Source organism: Primulina eburnea, chromosome 11, assembly GCF_022965805.1.
Source record: "Primulina eburnea isolate SZY01 chromosome 11, ASM2296580v1, whole genome shotgun sequence".
In the NCBI taxonomy this organism is placed as follows: domain Eukaryota; kingdom Viridiplantae; phylum Streptophyta; class Magnoliopsida; order Lamiales; family Gesneriaceae; genus Primulina; species Primulina eburnea.
This window is the reverse complement of record NC_133111.1, coordinates 40,981,480-41,005,194: the sequence shown is the minus strand read 5'-3', so window position 1 is coordinate 41,005,194 and position 23,715 is coordinate 40,981,480. Positions and strand designations below refer to the sequence as shown.

At 32.0% G+C, this 23,715-nt stretch overlaps 1 protein-coding gene, 1 long non-coding RNA gene and 1 pseudogene across 2 annotated transcripts; 2 read left to right on the top strand and 1 right to left on the bottom strand.

Annotated features, from left to right (window-relative positions):
* The first annotated feature begins 1,244 nt into the window (after window positions 1-1,244).
* Window positions 1,245-3,015, top strand: LOC140806107 (uncharacterized). Its single transcript, XR_012112448.1, has 4 exons — window positions 1,245-1,484; window positions 1,628-1,816; window positions 1,904-1,969; window positions 2,484-3,015. It is a non-coding gene; the product is annotated as an uncharacterized lncRNA (long non-coding RNA).
* Window positions 3,016-10,442: 7,427 nt separating this feature from the next.
* LOC140804845 (uncharacterized) lies at window positions 10,443-11,674 on the top strand (annotated as a pseudogene).
* An 8,673-nt stretch (window positions 11,675-20,347) lies between these two features.
* On the bottom strand, window positions 20,348-23,452 carry LOC140806104 (growth-regulating factor 1-like). Its single transcript, XM_073162582.1, has 4 exons — window positions 22,858-23,452; window positions 22,160-22,351; window positions 21,567-21,921; window positions 20,348-21,397 (listed from the first exon to the last, which is right to left on the bottom strand). The coding sequence occupies exons 1-4, from the start codon at window positions 23,216-23,218 to the stop codon at window positions 20,644-20,646; spliced, it is 1,662 nt and encodes a 553-aa protein (XP_073018683.1). The 5' UTR covers window positions 23,219-23,452; the 3' UTR covers window positions 20,348-20,643.
* Between the last annotated feature and the right edge of the window lie 263 nt (window positions 23,453-23,715).

Genomic DNA, 23,715 nt, shown 5'->3' with positions numbered 1-23,715 from the left:
GAAATAAATATATGTTTTTCATGTGGAAAAATATTAGGGGATGGAATTGAAGTAGTCTAGTCTTTTTGGTTTTTTCTTTCCGAAAGTTGTTCTGTTTCCAAAATAGTTTTTTACTTTTAATTTTTAAATTCATAAATCTATTTTATATTTTAAAAAATTAATGTTTTTGGAGAAAAAATATTTAATTTTATTTTTAATGTAGATAAATAAAATTTTGATTAAAAATTGTAATTAATAATTTATTTAATAAAATAATAATATTTTTGTTTTCTATATTTTAATAAAAGGATTGAACAAAATCGTATTTTAAATTTGAAAAAAAAAATAAAGTGATAAAGTGAGAATTTAAGAAATGAAGATAAAATGAATATTTAAGAAAATATATGAGGATATTTGGAAATTTGAAATATAAAAATAAGATTTCTTTAAAAAAAAAGAGAGATATCTCAATTTTTTTAAAAAATGTTTAAGCTTACAAACGATTTTGCGATTTTTTTTCCAAACAAATTATGAGAGCTAAACAAATTCTCAAAAAAGCTATGCCCACAAAAAAACATTGTAATAACAAGTAATTATAGTAAAACATATATTTTAATAACTAAAAAGAAATTTTATTAACATCACAAGAAGTTGGATTTGGTGCATAAGTGGGTTAAAAAGCCTTGTGTGAAGTAATATCTGGAGCCCCGTTGGATTCTTGGCTGTCCTAAAGTATTTTACATTTTCTTTTGAATCTAACAAAGGGCCTGGGAAATTGTAATTATATTCCCCGGCCCTCCAGAAAGATTATGAATGTTTTCAAAGTTTGGCAAATTTTATTTGTACACATTTCATTTTTGTTGTTTAAGACCTTTGACCTGCTTCAGTCCTAGTTGGAGAGAATTTATTGGGCTTGTTGTACTTGTACCAATTTAAAATCTTCCCAAGAAGATTATGTTTTAGAAGCTTAAGAGATAATCAGCTAGAAGATTAGCTTTGCACATAGAAATTGTTTTGTTTGCATACACCTATCCTACTCCATGCCTCAATGGCCTATATAAAGCTGCAAAAGGTGTGTTGTAGCTCATTGTCTGGAAAATGTTTCTCTTTTACAGTTAACAGTTTAATCCTCCCTTCAAATTCAGTCGAAACATTTTAAATACAGATTCTTAATCTGTTTCAGCATTTTTTATGGGTTTTGAAAATTTTTGGATTAGCAATATTTAGCATCATATCGTTTACTCCTTTTCTGGTTTTGGTTGAATGCAAAACACTTTAAAACTTCAAAAGGGCCGGCTGGGAGAGAAACAGTTGGCTTTTGCAATGAAAATGTGCCTCAGATGAGTGATTCTGTTCATAATCCGAAAAACTTCTTTGATCAAATGGCATCCGACACTCGTGAGGGATTTCAAAAGGGTTCTTTTGTGGAAAGCTTGGAGCGCTCGTTCTCTCGAAAGAGAAGGAAAACAGTGGCTCGTGGTGAATCTGAACTATCAGACTCCAAGGTCAGAAAATTCAAATGAAATACGACTCTTTTTCTTTCCTGTACACCTTTTTTGTCAAGTATTTGTTTTGTTCGATGAATTGAAATGTGTCGTTAAGATGATTAATCAAAATATTAATAGAATCTGGTACAAATCGTGATCAGGATGCTGGAAAATCTCAAAAGAAAAATGAAAAACAAATCATGGAGAAAAAAGAACAGCTTGATCACAAATCTGATGCTCCGAATGGACTTATAAATCCAAAAGCTAATACAGAAACTCCAGAGGAGGATCACATCTAAACCAGATTAAAACGAGACCAGTCGGTCAACAGACACAACCTTGCCAAAAGAGTATGCTTCAATCAATGTCTACTTAATCTATTTCTTGAATTCTCGGTATCCAACATCGATTAATGTGTGCAAATGTTTGTATTATAGATTAGAAGAGAGCGGATAAACGAGCGGATGAAGTTTCTTCAGGGCCTTGTTCCAGGATGCGATAAGGTGAGCTTGGGACAAATTTTATCTGTATACATTTTTGTTGTTTAAAACCTTTGACCTGCTTCAGTCATAGTTGGAGAGAATTTAATGGGCTTGTTGTACCAATTTAAAATCTTCCCAGAATATTATGTTTTAGAAGCTTAAGAGATAATCAACTAGAAGATTAGCTTTGCACATAGAAATTGTTTTGTTTGCATACACCTATCCTACTCCATGGCCTATATAAAGCTGCGAACGGTGTTTGTCTATGCTCATTGTCTGGAAAATGTTTATCTTTACAGCTAACAGATTGATCCTCCCTTCAAATTCAGTCAAAACATTTTAAATACAGATTCTTTAACTGTTTCAGCATCTTTTTATGGGTTTTGAAATTTTTTGGATTAGCAATATTTAGCATCATCTCGTTTACTCCTTTTCTGATTTCTTCTCCGTTCTTTTTGTATCGCTCCATCTCTTCCTGTATCTTATGATACTTGAGCTTGGTTTATGGTGCTGTAATTTTTTTTCGCCCTTGCAGATTTGATTGTGTGAAATCTAGCTGAAAAATGGATGAAGAAATCGTCCGCTTAGAAACAACAGGCCAATTGCAAGGGAGGAGGAGAAGAATGCAAAAATATACATATGATTGGATATTCAGAGCTGCAAAATCCCAACAAACTGCTATCTTAATTGGATAATAAATAACTTAATCCAGGCACTAAGACAATCAGACTTCCATGAAGAAATTTCCATTTTTATATTTGGAAACATCCGCGAAATTAAACGGAAATTGCAAGCTCAAGTAAATTTCGTTGGTTTTACATTTATTCATGTTCCTGATGATGGTATACGATATCCGTAGGAAAAGGGATGTTTGCTGGCCTTTGATCATATGCCAACAAAATATTGTAGTTTGATTTTTTCAATTGGAGCAGGGTATGCCATAATTCCTCATCACCAGATATTGCTAGTATATTTGTTGGAGGCTGATTATCATAAGACCATAACATGACGGTATGCATATTTTAATTTTTATTAACTGATAAATATATTTATATTAAAGGCTTTAACTTTTTGTTTTATTGGATTTGCGTAATGATGTTAATCATTTTTTTACTGATGACATCCTCATTATCTCATTAAATAAAACAAAAAGTTAAAACCTTTTATATAAATATATTTATCAGTTAAAAATTAAAATACGCATACCGTCGTGTTATGGTTTTACGATAATCAGCCTCCAACAAATATACTAGCAATATCTGGTGATGAGGAATTATGGCATACCCTGCTCCAATTGAAAAAATCAAACTACAATATTTTGTTGGCATATGATCAAAGGCCAGCAAACATCCTTTTTCCCACGGATATCGTATACCATCATCAGGAAACTGAATAAATGTAAAACCAACAAAATTTACTTGAGCTTGCAATTTCCGTTTAATTTCGCGGATGTTTCCAAATATAAAAATGGAAATTTCTTCATGGAAGTCTTATTGTCTTAGTGACTGCATTAAGTTATTTATTATCCAATGAAGATTGCAGTTTGTTGGGATTTTGCAGCTCTGAATATCCCACCATATGGATATTTTTGCATTCTTCTCCTCCTGATCCCTTGCAATTGGCCTGTTGTTTCTAAGCGGACGATTTCTTCATCCATTTTTGTATTTGGAAACATCAGCGAAATTAAACGGAAATTGCAAGCTCAAGTAAATTTCGTGGGTTTGACATTTATTCAGGTTCCTGATGATGGTATGCGTATTTTAATTTATATTTACTTATAAATGTATGTATATAAAAGGCTTTAACTTTTTGTTTTATATTATCAGGTAATGGGGATGCAATCAGTAGAAAAATGATTTTCCGCATGTTAAAGCCTTTTATATACATACATTTATCAGTAAATAAAAATTAAAATACGCATGCCGTCATGTTATGGTCTTACGATAATCAACCTCCAACAATATATTAGCAATATTTGGAGATGAGGACTTATGGCATACCCTGCTCCATTTGAAAGGATTGAACTACAATATTTTGTTGGCATATGATCAAAGGCCATCAAACATCTCTTTTCCAACGGATATCGTATGGCAGTTGGAGAGTTTATTACAGAAGAGGTGCCTCAAGCCTTGCTTTTTTAGCGTAATAGTAGTGGGAAGAAGAGACCATTTCAAGAAGGATATATAGTTTGTGATGTGTTAGTATTTTTAGATATTTTATTTGGGTTAATTATTGTGATTAGGTGATTTTAATGGTTAAATTATTATTTATAGTTCCTTATTACGATTTTTGATTGCATATTGACGCAAGTGAAGGAATCTGAGTTATAACACGGGACAAAGAAATGGATTTGCATGAGTTCGGCATATCAGCATGATAATATTGCCAACTACCACGACTCTCAATAGTATCGCATTTATTCTTTATTCTCAAATCAAATAACCTAAATAAAATATTAATCTTACACAATTGAATTTACTCGTAAGTTTTTGCTTAACGAACTTGGTATGTATGTTGCGCGTGTTGATTTAAATATAAAATCATATTTGAATGTACAACACGATCTCGAATTTCAAAAAAATTGTTAATTTATTTTTCCTAAATAACTTAAATAAAATATTAATCTTACAAAATTGATTTCGTAAAAACATATTAATTTTTTTTTTGATAAACTAAATGGTATGCCAAGAGCCACAAAAGTTATAGCATTCTTTCAGGAATGCCAAGAGCCACAAAAGTCTTCTTAAACTAAATTTGCTTCGAATTTTGAGTAAATATATATGTATGTATGTTGCGCGTGTTGATTTAATTTTGATGATTAGATGATAGCATTTTGAATTTTGATATGTCGTCATTAATGTAGTCAATATTTTAGAAAATGAAAAAAAAATGAGGTTATTCCACAAATTATTCACATCTATTTTGACGATGAAGATGATGATCATTTATTATAATATTTTTAATCATCAAATTTTAATGATCAGTTCCTGCATGAAAAGAATTTCAAACAGCAAATCGCCCAAGTGAAGGTTGGTGATGATGAAGACATAACTTACGAGGCGACCACGGCCACGCTGCGTAGATCGGTCCACTTCTCAGCGTTGCAAGCCAGCGACGGTCGCTGGCCAGCCGAAAATGCTGGTCCCTTGTTCTTTCTTCAACCTCTTGGGAGTCGTTTGTCACATTAATATTTGGTCTCAAACCATATTTCTTGGAAAATGTATTTGTATAAACAAATGGTAAAATGTTCATATGCATATCACGATCCTTTATATTACAGGCCATCTCAACACCATTTTTCCATTAGAACATCGCAAAGAAATTAAATTCTCTGTTACATGCATGTATTGTCACCAGGTGTGAATTATAATGACGAAATAAATTCATGTTCTTGATGACTAAATATAATAATGGTCTCGAAAATAATTAATTACAATCCACAGAATGAAGACGGTGGCTGGGTTCTACACATGGAAGGCCACACCACTATGTTCTGCACTGCACTCAATGCAATAAGTAAATTGTGTTACAAGAAATTGATTGGTTGTATTTTGCTTCTTCTGAGTAAATATATATGTAACTAAATCGTATCGCGTGGGTGGCTTAATTGCTGAATTAAAATTTCAATATATTCTTTCACTTTCTTTAGGTTTAAAAAAAAACACCCATGTGTTCAGGCTTCACCCGATTAATTTTGGGAGAAAACGATCTTTCCAGTTAATGAATTTGTCTGATTACAGTCTATTCACACTCGGGAGCATAGACAAACCAACCACGACTCTTGTGATCTTCCAAAATAAATTTGTAGACCTGTCTTCCATAACAATTATGTCTTCCTAAACAAAGACTAGATTCGATTCCACCATTCTTTTGTTATGCTTTACCAGGTGCAGAGGTCTTCTTATGACACTGAAACCTTCACGGGTTAGGTTCCCGATATTTTGTTGGCAGGCAGACGTAAGTCATGAGGATATTTTTTCCCAATTGACAATGATTTTTTTTATTGTACTTCTTTCGTGTTTGAATTATGTCTTCTCTTTTTTTGTTAACTCAATTATTATTCGGAAAATGCTATGTGTACATAATGGGTTACATAGAGACTTACATGTAATTATTAATTAATTATTAAATTACAAATAAAACCCTCACCCTAAATTGATAGACTACCTATTCTATTAATTATTTCTTCTCCTATCTCAGTCCTCACTCCAAATCGATTGACCGTATCTTTCTTCTCCTCTCCCAACCCTCGCTTCCAAATCCATATGCGGTAAAGACGAAGAAAAAATCGAGATCATAGAAATATTTTATTGCTTATCGAGACGACCATCTATTCTCTTTGTTTTACATCTTTATTACTGTAAATTAAGGTTAGTTTTTTTCTTCCAATTTGTTGTTTCGTTTGTTTTAGATGTAGATTCGTAAAAGAGATTATAGATTGTTTCGTTTGTCTAATTCTACTTTTGGCAATATAATAATTTATTACTGTAGTTACAATCATTAATTTTTTTAATTTTAAAAATCATTACTATTAATTTTTTATATGATTTATTAAATATTGAAAAATATAATATTTATCAAAATAAATTTTTTTAAAAAAAAATTGTATGATAAATCTCAGGACTTACATAAAAAAAACAATTTAATATTATTGATAGGAGAAGAAATAATGAATGGAATGTGTAGTCTATCAATTTAGGATGATGGTTTAATTGTAATTTAATAATTAATTAATAATTACATGTAAGCCTCTATGTAACCCATTATTTACACATAGCATTACACCAAGCCATTTCATATGACACATCATCATTTGGTCAAAAAAAGTTATATTTTATTAGATATGAAATTTTGAAATGATTTTCTAAAAGGTGTGTATAAAAAGAAAATTACGAAGAGAAGGTAACCTAACTTTTGTGGTTTTTAGGATATGATTTCAAAATTACGAAGAGAAGGTAACCTAATTTTGTGGTTTTTAGGATATGATTTAGTTCACACAAAAAAAAAAAAAAAAAATTAAGATGATTTTACGAGTCAATTTTGTAAGATTAATATTTTAATATTTGAGTTATTTATAAAACATAACCTAACAATTTGTTTGAAATTCGAGATCTTGTCGTACATTCAAATATGCTTTATATATTTAATGACGGGTCTTGATTTGCCTCTATTCGATGATGGTGTCGTACATTCAAAAATATGTTTTTATCTTTTCGTTTTGTGGAGTCTTTGTTCATAGTGTCGTATGTGACGGATTTTAATATTTTTTTGATATTTTTTTCTTATGTGTTCGAATGTAATTTTGCAAAAAATCAAAATTAAAAAAATATATTTCTGACTATAACACACGGGTAAATGGTAACAAAAGTGCTATAATGATTCCTTGGTACTAACTGGATCCATGCACGTGTTTATTGTAGTTACTTATTGGGCCGATTTTAGAAAGTACAGCTTTGTAAATGGGCTTCTCCGTGTCTTCGATTTCCTGTAAATGTTGCGGAACAACCTGAGCTTTTAATGGGCCTCCAATGAACATAGAATCTGATAAATGGCCCAATAATTACAGAATCTGATAAATGGCCCAACAAAATTTGTGAGAGCGGACTGTACCTTTTTACTCCTACGTAGTGTCAGCTACTGAACATTCTCAAAGTTTTATATTAGTGCATACATAATAGTGGGCTAGGATGGCGGATACAAGGAGAAGTTGATATCAGCGAGTGATGAAATTTAATAAATTAGATATATGGCAAATCCTGCAAAACTTTTGATAACAATTGTTTGGGTTAAAATAATTAAATTACAAAGCCTAGTTAAATTATAGAGCCTAATTTAATTCTGAAGCCTAATTAAATAATACAAGCCCATAGCTGATCAAATTTTCAAACCAATCGCAAGGCGGTGAAAAGAGAGGAGATCGTGGGATGAAAAACATAAGAAACGTGAATCATGGGAGAGTGGGAGAACCGCATGGCTGCTGGAAAGAAAAGGAGATCGGCAGACACAGGACAAGACACAACTCTTTGTATAGACAAATCTACAAATACTCTATACTAAATTTCATTCTTCAAGCACTAGTTTTCAGGCTTTCCAGTAATTGTTCTAACATTCTAGATCTTCTCGTTTTAGACTTCAGCAACAATTTATTATATTTTTCATGTTTTGATGAATTCCTACAGTTTTGTAAATTCAAAATTATGTCAAGGGTTTATTTCCATCATTTTTCAGTAATTATCTTCGTTTTGACATTATAGTTGTTTTAAGATAATAGAACTGATAGTCGAATTTAGAATTCAAGTCGCTTGAATAGTTAGAAGTTAGATTTTATTATTTTTCACACAAGTTGGTGCAACTTTGCACCTGACACACCCGTAAATATTCTCAAATATTATGCGAACAGCAATATATCATTCTGAATATTGTTGTTGTCATCAGGTAACTTCATTGAGTAAATTAATTAAGAACAAATCCAAGAGGAATGATCCCCATAAGAATCGAAGCTTCGTTGTTGTCCCAAATTAATCGGCAAATCTGTCACATGAACACCAACTCGGCTACACTTGTACGCATTTAAGTGTACATAATTTGGCCTTTATTAACATATTTATTTGATCTTTTAACCGAGATATATTTTAACCTTTTAACTCGATATTGGGATTGAAGGGTCCATCACCACGACTTTGAGTTGGGACGTAAAATATTACACGGTACCCCATAGGAGGCCGACCCGTATCAAGCTGGTAGGAATGAGATCAGCCCATCTGAAGGAGCCCGGCCATACCCATGAGCTCGGCCCACCGCAAGGAGGTTGGCCCATGCTCACGAGCTTCTTAACCAACCTCCGTAAATTGAGTTAAGGAGAGCACAAAATATTTAGTTCAGAATGGTGCCCACAACGGCTGGGCTCCATAAATTGAGTTATGGAAAATTGCCTCTCAAAACAAAAAAAGAAAAATAGTAGGAAAATTGCCCATAATGGTTGGGCTCCAAACCCGAACTGCTTGGATTAGTGTGAGTATTGTGTACGGAATTGTAACATTTCCATCAAAATATTTCAATACACAAAACTTTACGTAATTTAAACAAGACACATAGAATTATGCACACGTGAACACACTTATGCGGCGCAAACATTCCCTATAAAATACTTTCAGTTTACACAAACACAATACTAGTGAATAAAGAAAATCTAACTTTTTTAACAAAGAGAATGAGCAAAGTACATCTAAAACACTTATCAAATCAAATAACCAAAATTACGGATGCAACATTAGTGAAGCCGAAAATCTTCTTTGATAGATAACCCTCCAATCAAAACAATGATTATGTGTTGTGTAAAAGTGTCTTCAAAACTTCGATACACTTTGCTCAAGCGTTTGATCATCTTGATGTAAATCACAATTCTCGTGCTTGCTCCTGATGTGTCTCTCTACATCGGCTTCAACAATCGTCCGCAGCAATTCTCCTATCTTATTTATAAGCTTCTTTGCCACAGAGTTTATTCCATGAATTGAATCCTATAAGATATGGAAACAAGATTTTTATCAGACAATAAACTCTTTTAAACAATAATATCATATCTAACATTTTATCATAAATATATATGGCTTAGAAAGACAAAATTCTATAATTTAATCAACACAATATTATCACATCACAAGGTAAATTTAATTAAAGAATAAATTATATTTGGACTAATTTGTTGGGCCATGAGTTTTGTCTCACATTGTTATTTTAGTGAAATGTGAGATATTGAAATGTTATAAAAATGATAAATATATTCTTTAAATTATCATATCTTAGTTGATCTTTTGGTTAAATATGCTCGATGAGCTCTAAAACAAGCTCATTTAACAAATGAAGCTAGTTAAATATGATAAACGAGTTATATGTGACAAGCTCGTAAAAAAAAATGTTAATAGAGACAATCGAACTCTTAAATATTAATCAAACGTTTACGTATTCTATCAACTCGATCACTCGATACAAACTCTTTTCATTGAAGCTGTTGCAAATAGCGTCAAAATCTATAATGTTGATTAATGATTGCTGACATAAGCTATTTTAATTGTTCCTAAAACCCTCCTTTTTATTATTATATAATTTAATGATTTTATTGCAAATGAGACAGGTATGTCGTCGATCGAATAGAAACGTAGCTCCGTGCTGAGAATGAAAATACAATTACAATTTCCACTATGCAAACATCGGGAGAAGATCTTTCATTGCAACATTTACTTGTACGTTGGAATCCACCTACGATTTTTTTTGAGTGAGTATCATGTGAGACCGTCTCACGGGTCATAATCCGTGAGACGGGTCAACCCTACTCATATTCACAATAAAAAGTAATACTCTTAGCATAAAAAGTTTTACTTTTTCATGGATGACCCAAATAAGAGATCCGTCTCACAAATACGACCCGTGAGACCGCCTCACACAAGTTTTTGCTTTTTTTTTTTTTTTAAATGGTGGGTTTTCATGTTTTAAAAACGGATCTCACGTATCCAAATTCATTGTAATTTGTAGATTAGCAAGCATCTTCTAATAGCCTACAAGATGGAGACACGTGTCCTCGTGATTCCACCTCCTCTGTTTCTTCACGATTAAGATTAACTGCGAACCCACGTGATGACGTAAGCAGACCCATCCTTTTTTAAAAGCCCCCTCCAAATCTACATACATGATGACTAAAATGCCCCTGCTATCCTCCTCCCAATGGTCTATAAATTTCGCCACCCGACACTTCGTTTCTTCCCTTTCCCACTTTCTCCTCTCAGCCACAATTAAGCGTTTTTCTGGCCATGTTCACCTTGGAGGTCGGCTTCGAAAACCTTTTTTCGGGTTTCGAAAGCGGTTTTCCCCCATGGGATCCCATTGAACCGCCTTTCCTCTTCGATACATCATTCCCCGATCAAGTTGAAGAACCGGTTGCCTTGTTTCTCCCACAACAATCCCAAGAACCGGTCAGTTCCAGCTCCGGTTCAGACACCTCAAACCCAGACCTCTTAACTCAGAATTCCTGTTCTTCTAATCCGATCCAAAACAGTGCTTCTAAACACCTGAGCTCCGGTCACCTCTGATCAGACTACCCTGTTACCCCCCTCGATCATCGATGAACGGAAGCGTAAGCGCACGCAATCGAACCGGGAGTCGGCTCGGCGATCCCGCATGCGGAAACAAAAACACCTGGAGAACCTGGGGACCCAAGTGAACCGGCAAAAGCGAGTGAACCTGGAACTAATGAACCAGCTGAAGCTGGTGGTGAGCCAGAAGGAAGCTGTTTGCAGAGAAAACGAACACCTCCGGCTGGAAACGGTGAAGCTCCGGCAAAGGCTGTGGGATATACGCCAAGTTCTGCTGGTCCGGCGGCTTCAGCACCATTTAAATCCCTTTGCATGGCAGAATAATCTCACGTCAATTAATGAAAGACCATCGCATAATCACCCCTTGATTACATAACCTAATTGATCACTAAAATCAGACTCAAAATCAATATTATCAATTGCCACACTCCTCATTGTGAAGCTGTGAAAATCTGTATCATTCTTGTGTTAGTTAAAGGTAGAAGATGAAGGAATTTTGGACCCAGTTTGAAAAAAAAAATATTTGTTTCGGTCCAACCAGGGGAACTATATGTAATTAAAGAAGGGCAGTAAAGCTTGGCTTTATTCATTACTAATATTCAGAAAGTCCTAATCTTCTTATACCAAGCACAATTTGCAACAATTATATTATATACTTGTTTCTTTTAATTTTTTCTCAGCGGCTTTGCTATTATATATTACTTTTAATTAATTAATGGTGCACGCCATGCAAAATATATATATATATATATATATATATATATATATATATATATATATATATATAAGGTAAAATTATATATGATCAAAATTCTGAAGTTATCCACGTAGAAATGATACATAGTTACATGCTGATTTTTTCTGAAAAACAAAGAGTAAAAGATAAGCACATTACAGCTAATTAATAGTCTCATCAAGAGGGAGCGTATTTTAGGTCAAAATCACAAGTTTTAGACGAGTCTTTCCTGGATTAAAACCTAATTGTAAGAAACCTATTTCAACTCCAGAAAATATATATATATATATATATATATGTATATATATATATATGTATGTATATATATATATATATATATATATATATGTATTCCTTAGGGAGTTTTCTTGAAACGTTATAGATTTGTCTTCATATTTTTAAGATATTGTCAAATTGTGAGAACTTTATCTATATATAGCAATTATTTAACCATGTTTTGTGGGGTCTTTTTTTATTTACTGATTTAGTTTATTTTGAAGTAGTACTCCGATGGATGGTTAAATTTTTTTTCGGGAAAAAAAAGTTCAGAATTCATCGAACTGATTTACAGATTTAAATTTTTTTCAATAATCTGATCAGTGGATTATAAATTTTATTTTTTTTAGGAAAAATAATTATTATTAAGCTGTTCAATTTAAATTAAAGACAATTAAAATAAAATAAAAGGTTGAATTTGTAATTAGTGTATATATATATATATATATATATATATATATATATATATATATATATATATATATATATATATATATATATATATATCAGGGGCGGAGGCACTAAGGGGGCTGGGTTGGGCTCCAGCCCACCCTAAATTTTTTTTAAAAAAAAATAAATATGTTTTATTTTAAAAAATTTGTTGATTAGCCCCAATCTGTATTTTTTCCTTCTTTAATTTCTCTATTTTTCTCTCTCAAATCATCACAATTTTGATTACTTCAAATTACCGTAACTTCATAATCGGTCGCCAGTTTTAAAAATCGATTGTAGATTCGAAAAGCCCACGGAATAAGCTTTTTTTTAATACCAAATTTTCGAAGTTTCTTTGTCGTCTTGAAATCAGTCGTCGCCCATTGGTCGTCGTTTTCACCGAAAATATGAGAAAATCTTAATGTTAGACTTTCTACCGCTCGTTCTTGTTGTTCTTCGTTAGATTTCGAATTTTAAAGGTAATTTCAGATTTTAGTATTTCAAAATTTGAGTATTTTGATTTTTTTTTTAATTCTGATAATTGATATATATTAAATTTTTTATTGTAGTTACTATTTTGAGCCGATTGATGATATTGATAATTTTTTAGAATTTATTTGAGCATTATTTCGAATTTCCAGATTTTATATTGAGTATTGTCGATTTTTAGTGTTGATTATTTATTATTGGGGGATATTTAGATGCTATAGAAAATGGCAAAAACTTGTGTGAGACGGTCTCACGGGTCGTATTTGTGAGACGGATCTCTTATTTGCGTTACCCATGAAAAAGTACTACTTTTTATGCTAAGAGTATTACTTTTTATTGTGAATATGGGTAGGGTTGACCCGTCTCACAGATTATGATCCGAGAGACGGTCTTACATGAGACCCACTCATAGAAAATATAAATGCGAATTTATGGAATTTTGGAAAAATTCAGAATTATGTAAATGGGATTTTCGAATTTATATTCAGTAATGTTTAGCTCCATGTTTTTTGAAGGTATTAAATATTAAATACTATTGTTCTATGTTTTCATGAAGTCAATGTTTACATATTTTTTATTTTAATTTTTTTAGTTAATTATTTATTTTATTAAATACACCATGGGACGGAGCCAGCCCCAGGTAATTTTAAATCCTCGCTCCGCATATATATATATCATAAAACCCCTATATTTTAAATATTTACGAAAAAAATATGGCCCATTCTTTTTGCACAAAGTCACCTACAACACAACAAAAGAAAGCGAAATGCAAATAAATAAAATAAAAATCAGACAAAGGATCAATCGGACACGAGGAATATGATAACTTTATGCGAACAAGTAATCCCATGTGTGTGTGTCAAATTAAAGTATAAAACCTACCTTTTTTTTCTTTATTAAGCTTGATTGATATTGGGTCAAGTGCAATATGATGGCAACTTTAATCTTTTGATAATGAAATTAATTGCCGGCTTTTATAATTCTAATATTTCGAGGCCCACAATTTTGCAAAAGACAGACGTCCAAATAATCAATATATATGTACATAAGTAAAACAAATGCACAAGTCACTTCCACTTTGTAATGACTTTAATTAATTAAACAACATAAATGTTTGTAAAGTTTGATGGATATAACAAGTTAAGAGTAGATCTCTTGTAAGAAAGTTCTCGCGGATATTTATCTGTGAGACAGCTCAATCCTACTGATATTCACAATAAAAAATAATACTCTTAGCATAAAAACTAATATCTTCATCATTGATCACCCAAATAAGATATATGTCTCACAAAATACGAACCGTGAGACCGTCTCACACAAATTTTTATCATAAGTTAATATAATGTTTCTTAAAAAAAATAGTAATGAGCCGGTGTGGAATTATCTTTTTTAAAAGATTATAAATATTAACTTCGGAAAGGAAGGTGGTTTGAAGGGATAATTCCCCGAGTTAGGCATGATTAGATAAATTTTGATATTTTTTGGGAAACTATTAATATTGGTATGTTTAATTTTAGTTATCCATTTGAATTTAAGTTAAATCATCCATTATTCAGCTTACAAGCATTTTAAAACTCACAAATATCTTATAGATAAAAAAAATTAGAATTTATTTAATATATAAATAAGAGTTAGTCGTTTGTGAGAATAATATCATTTTTAATAACTTTCATTTTTAATTTATTTTCTAAAACTCTCTTTCATATTTAGATTATAATTTAAAAAGAGATCCCTTTTTTAGTTCCTAATTTAAATCAAATATTATAATCATTTCTTGACATACACCTGCTTGCACATGACTTGTAATAAGTAAAAACATAAGAATTGTTAACCCAAAAAGAATATAGTCTAGAGAACTAAAGTGATTGGGATAAGGTCCCTGCCTTTCATTGTTTTGACGTCAGGAAGGACAGGGCAATGTGACTTTTCTTAGTACAAAGAGTGAGAACCTTAACATAGTGACTTTCAAAGAAAGATTTGCAATGGCAGCAACGTATTCATGGTGGGATGGTTTAATCGATTTATTTTGAAAATCGATTTAATTAATCGGTCGAATTGGAAAAATATTATATTATATAAAATATTTATATAATTTAATATTTTAAATACAAGCGGGTGAACCGGTCGGACTGGTTTTTAACCGGTTCAAGACCAATTTGACCGTTACAGACCATGGCCGGTTTTCAGTCAAACTTATCGGTCCGGTTTGAAAACACTGAATAGAAGGAAAAATGAAATTTATACAAAATCCACTCTATATTACAAAGTTCATTCTATTCTTTTGTCTTAAAAAAATTTGGCTTCGCCACAAGGTTGGAACAGAGTAGTCAAAAGTAGCACCCAAAAGCATAATAAAAGCTAAAAGACCAATCTTTATCTTGCATTGAAAAAAAAAAAGAAAAAAAGAGAGATGATCTATCTTTACAAAATACATATTTAAGATTAGAACATGTGACCAACCAAATAATTCAGAGACAGGTGTTGAAATTCCTAGGGGAAGCTTGAAAAGCCATCCAACAACGCATATTTGGTATTTTGAATATTTTGCCTACGTCAAAGATGAATCATGCACGTATTCACAAGATTCTAATATTCTTTGTAACAGCAACAGCATTATAATCTGGTCCGAGCTTGACGTACGCTTTCTTCGCACCATCGGGCAAGATCAAGGTATTTGCCATCTCGGCCTTGATCCGAAACTAATCCTTTGACATCGTTCTTGTCAGCACATTTGTCCACAATGAAAACCAAAGTGTTGGTCTCCACAACCGCCTTCATTGCAGACGCGGTGATAATTGGATAATGAATGATTATCCGAGATGCCCTACTGCTAAGTTTCTGGGGATTCTTTTCCTTGATGTTGTTCGATAGGATGCCGCAGGATCTGAGTAATCCTGGAAGTTTATAATCTTCGATGAATGAGACCTGGCTACTACTTTTCCTTTAATGAGCTCAACTTTTTCAAGTGCTTTCTTTTTTTTCCTTTTTTTTAAGAATACCCAAAAGCCATATTTTCTAGCATTTTGAAAATTAATATATCGGAATGCAAAACACAGGAAGATAATAAAATCTCCAGCAAAAACTAACTCCATGCTAGTAGCCAAAGTTAACACCTAAATTCTCGAAAAAAAATTCGCCAGTCGTCAAAGATCATGTTATCCGAGTACTGTGTTTAATCAATGAAACCCGACTGTGTGAAGAAGATCAGAGTATTCATGATCCAATCGAACGCACAACTCGCCAAATAGCCATCATTTCCATACAGCCAATAACATAACAATTTGTTTTTAAAAAAAGTAAAACAGAAACCAACAAAAAATAATATTAGTGACTTTAACTGGAACGAAGATCCAGTTGAAAGTGAAACTTTGCGCTGGCCGAACCAATTTGCAGGGCTGACCGCTGTCAATGAAGATATTGCAGAGGCAATCATTTGAAAGATCGTATAGAAAAAAAAATAAAAATAAAAAGGGTAATGGGAGATTCGGTAACAAAGAAGTAGAGTTTAAATGGGGCTTTGGATAGGGAAAGAATGTGAACAAGAAACCGCAGTTTCGAATCACAGTTCCGCCAACTTTCTTCGATTCATATATCTGGGCTGGGCCATTGTATATTCACTTTAGCCCAAGTGATTTCATTTCATAAGCCGAATATTTGGGCCTTTTTCCCTCGGACTCTTTTCACCCATGAAATAAATGACTCGGGCCACGACGTTGCAACTGCTTAGTTTTATGAGTGAGCCTCATTTGAGATCGTCTCACGGATCATAATTCGTGATACGGATCAACCATACCCATATTCACAATAAAAATTAATACTCTTAATATAAAAAATAATACTTTTTCATGGGTGACCCAACACAAATACGACCCGTGAGACCGTCTCACACAAGTTTTTGCCTAATTTTTTTATATATAATCATAATAATTAAAAAAATCTTATAGGACCAAATATGTAAAATTCTTATATTTCATTGTCTTGTCTTATCCAAATATTTCAATATACTACTTTAAAAAAATTAAAATAAACTACTTATAAGATACATAGTACATGACCCTTAAATGGAAAGTAAATCATGTTTTTCTCTATAATTTTAGATAAAAGGATCATTATATTTATGTAGCTAGCGGTTTGTCATAAATACGAAATTTTTTATTATATTTAAATGTTTTTGTATATTTCTTATATAATCAAACACTTGTCGTTTTACTAAAAAAATATACTCGATTGTAATGGACCTAATAATGGTGAAACTCAAATATTTTAAATTATACAGTAACATAAACACCATGTTTCGATTGCTCTACTAGAATTGATAACTATTGCACTCAACAATCTATCTCTTGATAATTGCATTACCTGCAATCAATGTGATTCAAAACTGTGATATTAGCTCTGATACCAATTGTAAGATTGAGTGTTTGTCATTTTACTAAAAGCTATATCTGTTGATAATTATGCAACTTAAATTTTTTAAAATGTACAAGAGCACAAACACTACATTTCAATTGCTCTAAAAAAAAAGAATTATTGCTAAATTCAATTAGGTATAAATATTTATTTCAAGATTTATTTATTATAAATGAATATAATACTTTTTGCATTAAATAATAAATATTAGTTAATGAATATATATCTAAACAGATAAATTATATACTCGAATATAATATATTTAAAAAAAATTTCTAAATACATAATAAAATATATTATTTATCTCTCTTTTTATTATAATATTATAATTATATGTTAATAAATTAGAATAGCAAATACATCATATATATATACAACAAAACAATATTTTAATACATTGATAAAATCTGATTAAATAAATATATGTCATCGGAGCCGTGATGTGCTATTTTATAACGGGTGAAGCAAGTTTAACTATCATTTTTTTATTTTTCGAAATCTAGCATTGATATGTTGGGAATTTAACAAAAAAATATTTAATATGAAGGATTTAAGATTGAACATACCAAGATACCAACTATAGTGTTCTTGCTTTATATATTATAGATAATATAACCGATGTACGCGTTGCGTACTTGTATAATTTTTTTTATAATTCATTTGATTTATATTTAAATAAGGATCAAAATATAATTATAAGAAATAGTGAGGGACTACATTGTAATTTTGATATATAAATTTAAAAAAAAATTGAAAAAAAATTGAAAATTGTACCTATAACCTAAACCCTAAGAAACAATGACTTTATCCGTTGAACTGCATATAATTTACATTAAAATTTTAACATTTTATTAATATATAATTTGTAAAACAGATCATGACACCAAAGTTATTTACTCTAAGTATCTCAAGCTTAATAAAATAGTACTATAGATAAATTTATTTTATTCTTTCAACCAATAAAAATATGGAAATAAAAATGTGTATCTAATTGAAATTAATAATTATAATTGGACTTCAAATAATTTGATTTAAGCATAAAATTTATTTTTAGTTGGATCATATACCAATTGAATTATTTATAACAGTGCATGTACTATTTTTCAATTTATCAATAATTCGTAAATGAAATGTTTTTATTTATTTATATTAACTTTGCAGGGTTAAGTGTAAAATAAATATAAACCCAATATATTACTTATAATTTGAGAAATCTATATATTTATTTATTACTTTTCACAAACCTTAAGAAGGTTCCTTAATATTTAAATATGGTTAGTTTTGTTTTGTACTTGTAATAAAAAATCACATGAGGTAATTGTATTATCTAATTTTTTATACTGAAAATTAATATTGATGTGAGATAAATGTGAATTCATATTCTTAATTTTTTTAACAAAAAGCTAGAAGGGGGAAAATAGAGAAATTAATATTTCCATCAAACTGCACAATTTTTCCATTCACAAGTATGAGAAAACCCTAATTAGATTTTAGAAACTAATTTTCAAATAATTTCATGTACAAATGCATAAAAGCATGTGTACAAAATAAAATTATGAGGTTTCGATTATATAATATATATTGTAAAACAAGTTTCAAAATTACTATTTGTTTGTCGGTGACTTGTAGTTTATCTAACACAAATGTTTTAAGTCTAGAATGAGACCAAACTGTATATCTATAATTCCCTTCCTCCAACTAAAAAAAGAATATTTGTCTGAGCGATATCATATTTTTATTCTTTAGATAATTTTAATAATATTTCAACGAGATTGTCAATGTGATATTGCAAATAAGCATGTTAGTAACATAATAATATTGCATTTGGAATATATAGCAGAAACTATAACTTAAATTTGAAAATATATAAACAAAAATCGCAAAGAGACGAACAAAAATAACAATCTTTCCATTTGTTATATATACTAGCTGTTGACAATTGAGATGATCCGCCCCAAAATGGGAATACAGTCATGTGTACGAGGAAGTATGCCCTTAATATGTTATATGTCAAGGTCAGGAGGACTCAAAGCAAAAAAGAAATTAAATGAAAAAATCAAATTTCTGTTTTTATGATTTTTTAATAAGTTTGTTTAAACATTTAGTAAAACTTTTTAATTCGCTAAATGTGTAAAAAAAAAAAAAGGAAATGAATTTAAACAAATTAAGTAAAGTAAATAGGGATATTGAAGAGTTTAATTTAATTAAATAGTACTTTATATTAAAAAAATAGAACTTGCATTTTAAAAGTAAAAAATTGAATTTAAAATTTTACGCTTTTTAATATTTTTTTAAACATATAAATCAATTCAAAACTTTTAAATTCACTAAACATGTAACAGAAAAAAGGTGAGAATTAAAAAATTAATTAAAGTAAATAGGGATATTTGAGGAATTAATTAAAGTAAATAAAGGTATTTGAGGCATGTTAAAAAAATATGTGATGACTAGAATTTTTTTTTTATTATTATTATGCCAAAGTTGTATAATATATATTTGCAATTTGTGAATTAATATCAACAACTTGGTAAAAAAAAAATTTACAAATGAAAAAGAATATATTTGGTAACAAATCCTTCGAAATTTTGTCGTGTGACGCCAATGTTTTCATAAAACTTTATAGAAACACTCGTCATTTCTTTTGGTTTTTTCCGACAAAAATAATTTTATCTTACAATTTGCACTCTCTAATCATTAAACCCACAAAAAGAGTAAAATGGTTTAATTTCTACTTACTATTAAAATTATCAAATTAGCATGCTTTGACTGGCAGGATGAAATGATAATGATACAAGGATGATCAATATATATCAATATCGTAATGATTTATATGTAATCCAATAAAACTTGATTTAAATATTGAATAAAACAAAAATATATAACTCATCAACTTCATGCCCGTCGGTGGTATGTGAAATAAGCTTCATAATTGATCTCAATAAATACCAAAACAGCAGGAGACTCAAATAATTCAAGAATGTCACGTGTTATGGGAGTTAAATTTTCAATGCGTAGTGTCAGCAAGAACAATTTAATGAAGTTCCTGCCGCTGCATGAATTTGCTGCTGCTAGCTCAAGCAGCAAATGACTGCTGCTGCAAGAAACACATTTCACGCTTGAATTGAAACAATACATTGAACAAAGCGAATAAAAAATCAGTACGAGGTTGAAATGAACAAGGTCACACCACTACTACAAAACCAGTTGCAAGACATCAAAGGACGAACGGATTCTAACTTGTTTTTATAGTTTCTCATTACTTGTTTTTATAGTTTCTCATTCGTGCACGGGAGGTGGACTGGAAATGCTTTCTTGTCAGCGCTTCGTGGGCTGCTTCCTGAACTGCTGTTAGAAAGCGTGATGAAAGTGGATTTCTGCAGGACACCGGTAGGAGAGGAATCCATGTTTGGGTTATAAATCCATGCTTGCAGGGAAGAGGGGTTCGCTCCCATTTCTGCATAGGTAGTTGTGCTTGTCAATACCTCGCCTAAGGGTCCACCCATGGAACTACCCCATGATTGCTTTTGCATTTGCTTGCCGAGATTGTGACCAACACCAAGGCTCATATGGACAGGGACAGGGACAGGGTTAAGCTCCTGCGACAGCTTAATAGTTGAGCTCGTTGATTTCTCCTGTGCGGGAGAACTAGAGGATGATGAAATGTCAGGAGCAACTGGGATGGACATTGAAAGCTGGGTCCAATCTGAGTTAAGTTCTTCCGGCCAGGAGACTGAGCCACTATTTGACTGATTCTTTGGACAATTATCAATAAAATGTTGAGCTGAATGTTGATTGTTTGTTTCTTTGTCCGTGTATTTTAAAAAAGAACCAGTGTTTCTAGCAGTCATGTAGGATATTCTTTCCGCGGGATTGACAAGGGAATCAGAGGTGACCAGTCCAAACTCCGAGTAAGATGATTTTTCAAGCGGAACGTATTGTTTTGCAATGGAGAATGGCATATCTTTAGACTTCAGATCGAGAGTAGAAGGCATCAAAGATATGCCTTGAAGTCCTTGTGTTCTGCAAACAATTCCATCATTTTGATCAAGAAAAACGACAGGATTTCTAGTACAAGTTCAGCCTACATAAAAGTTATGAAGAAAGAAACAATGTAAAAGCATATTCTTGTGACATTTCTCTAAGATCGAGGGAACATTATGAAAGCTGATATGTGTACTAGGTCATGTACCTGTTATCACGATTTTCAGCAGAAGCAACGGTAAGATTGGGCTGCAAGGAATTGAATTGGTGCGTAATGACACCAAAGCTGTTGGATGGGCTGCTGCTGGATATCACCGATGCTGATGAGGAAGATGCAACCGGTGCCACATTTGAAGCAATGGATCCAGAGACAGCATGGCCAGTGTGGCCTTCCACAGGCTTTCTTGAACGGTGGCGACCCCTATTAATGTGCCTTTCACAGTATTTCTGATCAGGTACAGCATCTCTAGAGCAACGCCACTTCTTTCCATCTGTTCTCCTACACCTCCCAGGCTCAGGATCATTGCTTCCGGAAAAACCTAGATGGAAAGGACCCCACCCCACTGCATGCACAAAAAAGGAGATAAATAGCCAAATACCCTAAAACAAGTAAGTGCTATAGAGTTGTTCAGCTCATGACTTTCATAAATTAATTCCTTAAATAGCAGGGGGGAAACATGATATTGGCCATTGAGAAAACATCCTAATAAATTACTGCCAAAAACAGAACAAGACAACTCAAAAGAATAAAAAAAGCGACAGAAATAAAGCAGGCCATTATCAGTTTAACCGGAAGCTTACATAAATTGGAGGCATGAGTTCCATATGAATATAAGGATTTCTTGATGGGCACAAGTAAGTATGACGGAACAGGAACATTTGCCACAATATGTTTATAAATCAAAGCCTGATGCTCAAGTTCCATCCATTGAGAGGGAGTAAATGGCCCTTTCAACCTAGCAAAAGGCGCCCGCGTGCTGTCATTTAAACCAACTGATCAACCAAGAACCAAAACAAGAAAGTTAGGTGGAAGTTTGTGTATGGGCGTGCGCATATATCGAACTAACAGTGCATCAAATACCTGAAAGAATGCATGGTGTTATAACATGAGATGCCCACTGTTTGGGGCCAATAAAATTTAAAAATCTACGTTATTCTTGACAAGATTCCAAAATATTATTGAGTAATACAGGAGAAGATCCAAGTTAAGACTTTATTTTTTTTTGGGAAAAAAAACCCTTCACAAAGCACCCAACTCCACAGAACCGATAGATCACTGCACCATCCCCATCTTTATGTTTAAGCAAATAAACGTCCCAAGCAAAAAACTTATCAATCAGTTCTACACTTCCCCACAAACTAATCACATCCTAAGAAAAGTCCACTCAAATATTATACTAAAAATCAAATCTTTACCCAAAAAAGCGGGAGCAGAAACAGAGAAAATAAATCAACTTCAAAATAACAACAAAAACCTTCTTATCAGAACCCAAACGTACCTCCTGTTCTACTATGGGGCTCATCTGGAAAAAATGAAAACGCGATGCTCCTACTCGCATCATCACTGTCCATCCCGCCATTGCGAGAGAACGAAAGCATCTTCTGTCCATCCTCAACCCCTGATCCCCACGGATTAGATATCCCAAGAGATGCAAAACTTTCACTTGCACCGTTCTTAGTACTGAAATCAACTTCACCAGGCTTCGGCATTTTGGTAAGCCTCCAGTTATCCTCAGCAAGCCCAGATCTTTGGTGCTTCAAATTCACAGATCCGCTACCCTTTTCATTTCCGGGCTCAGTCGAACCCCCACTAGGAGTATTAGAAGCGGGTTGCTTGTGGCTCACAACCCCAAAATCCATATCTCATGAAAAGAGCTGTGAAGTTTACAACAAGAACCCCACACAAGATAAGGAGAATGAGTTCATTGCAAGTCACTTTGTAGGAAAGAAAGCGAAGCTGAAGGAAGATTAGGCATCGCCTAGTAATTATAGACAGAGGAGAGAGACGAAAACAGATGCCTTTGAGATGAAAAAGAAAGTGTAAAAATAGCTGAGAGCAGTACGTGTGAAAGAAAATGCCACGCTGCCGATAACAAATGCTCTCGCATGTTCAACGTAAATACCACTCTCTTTAATTTATACTCCATAAATCCATACTTTTTTAAATAAACTCAGAACAAATAATTATATTATATTACACATCTATACTTAATATATTATTAATATTGAGATAATAAACAATTTCTATGTCATGCATGTATTTTTATCAATAAAAATACATGTTTAATGATATTTACTAACACAATATATTTTTTTTATTACAACACACGTGAAATAAGGATCAAACTCGGAGAGAA

What these genes read in the sequence shown, in the direction of transcription:
- LOC140806104 (XM_073162582.1), bottom strand. Translation starts at nt 23,218, where the DNA reads ATGGATTTTGGGGTTGTGAGCCACAAGCAACCCGCTTCTAATACTCCT. An exon ending in GCCCCATAGTAGAACAGGAG is followed by an intron (nt 22,352 to 22,857) that starts GTACGTTTGGGT and finishes TTGGTTGATCAG; the next exon opens with TTGGTTTAAATGACAGCACG. An exon ending in AACTCATGCCTCCAATTTAT is followed by an intron (nt 21,922 to 22,159) that starts GTAAGCTTCCGG and finishes TTGTGCATGCAG; the next exon opens with TGGGGTGGGGTCCTTTCCAT.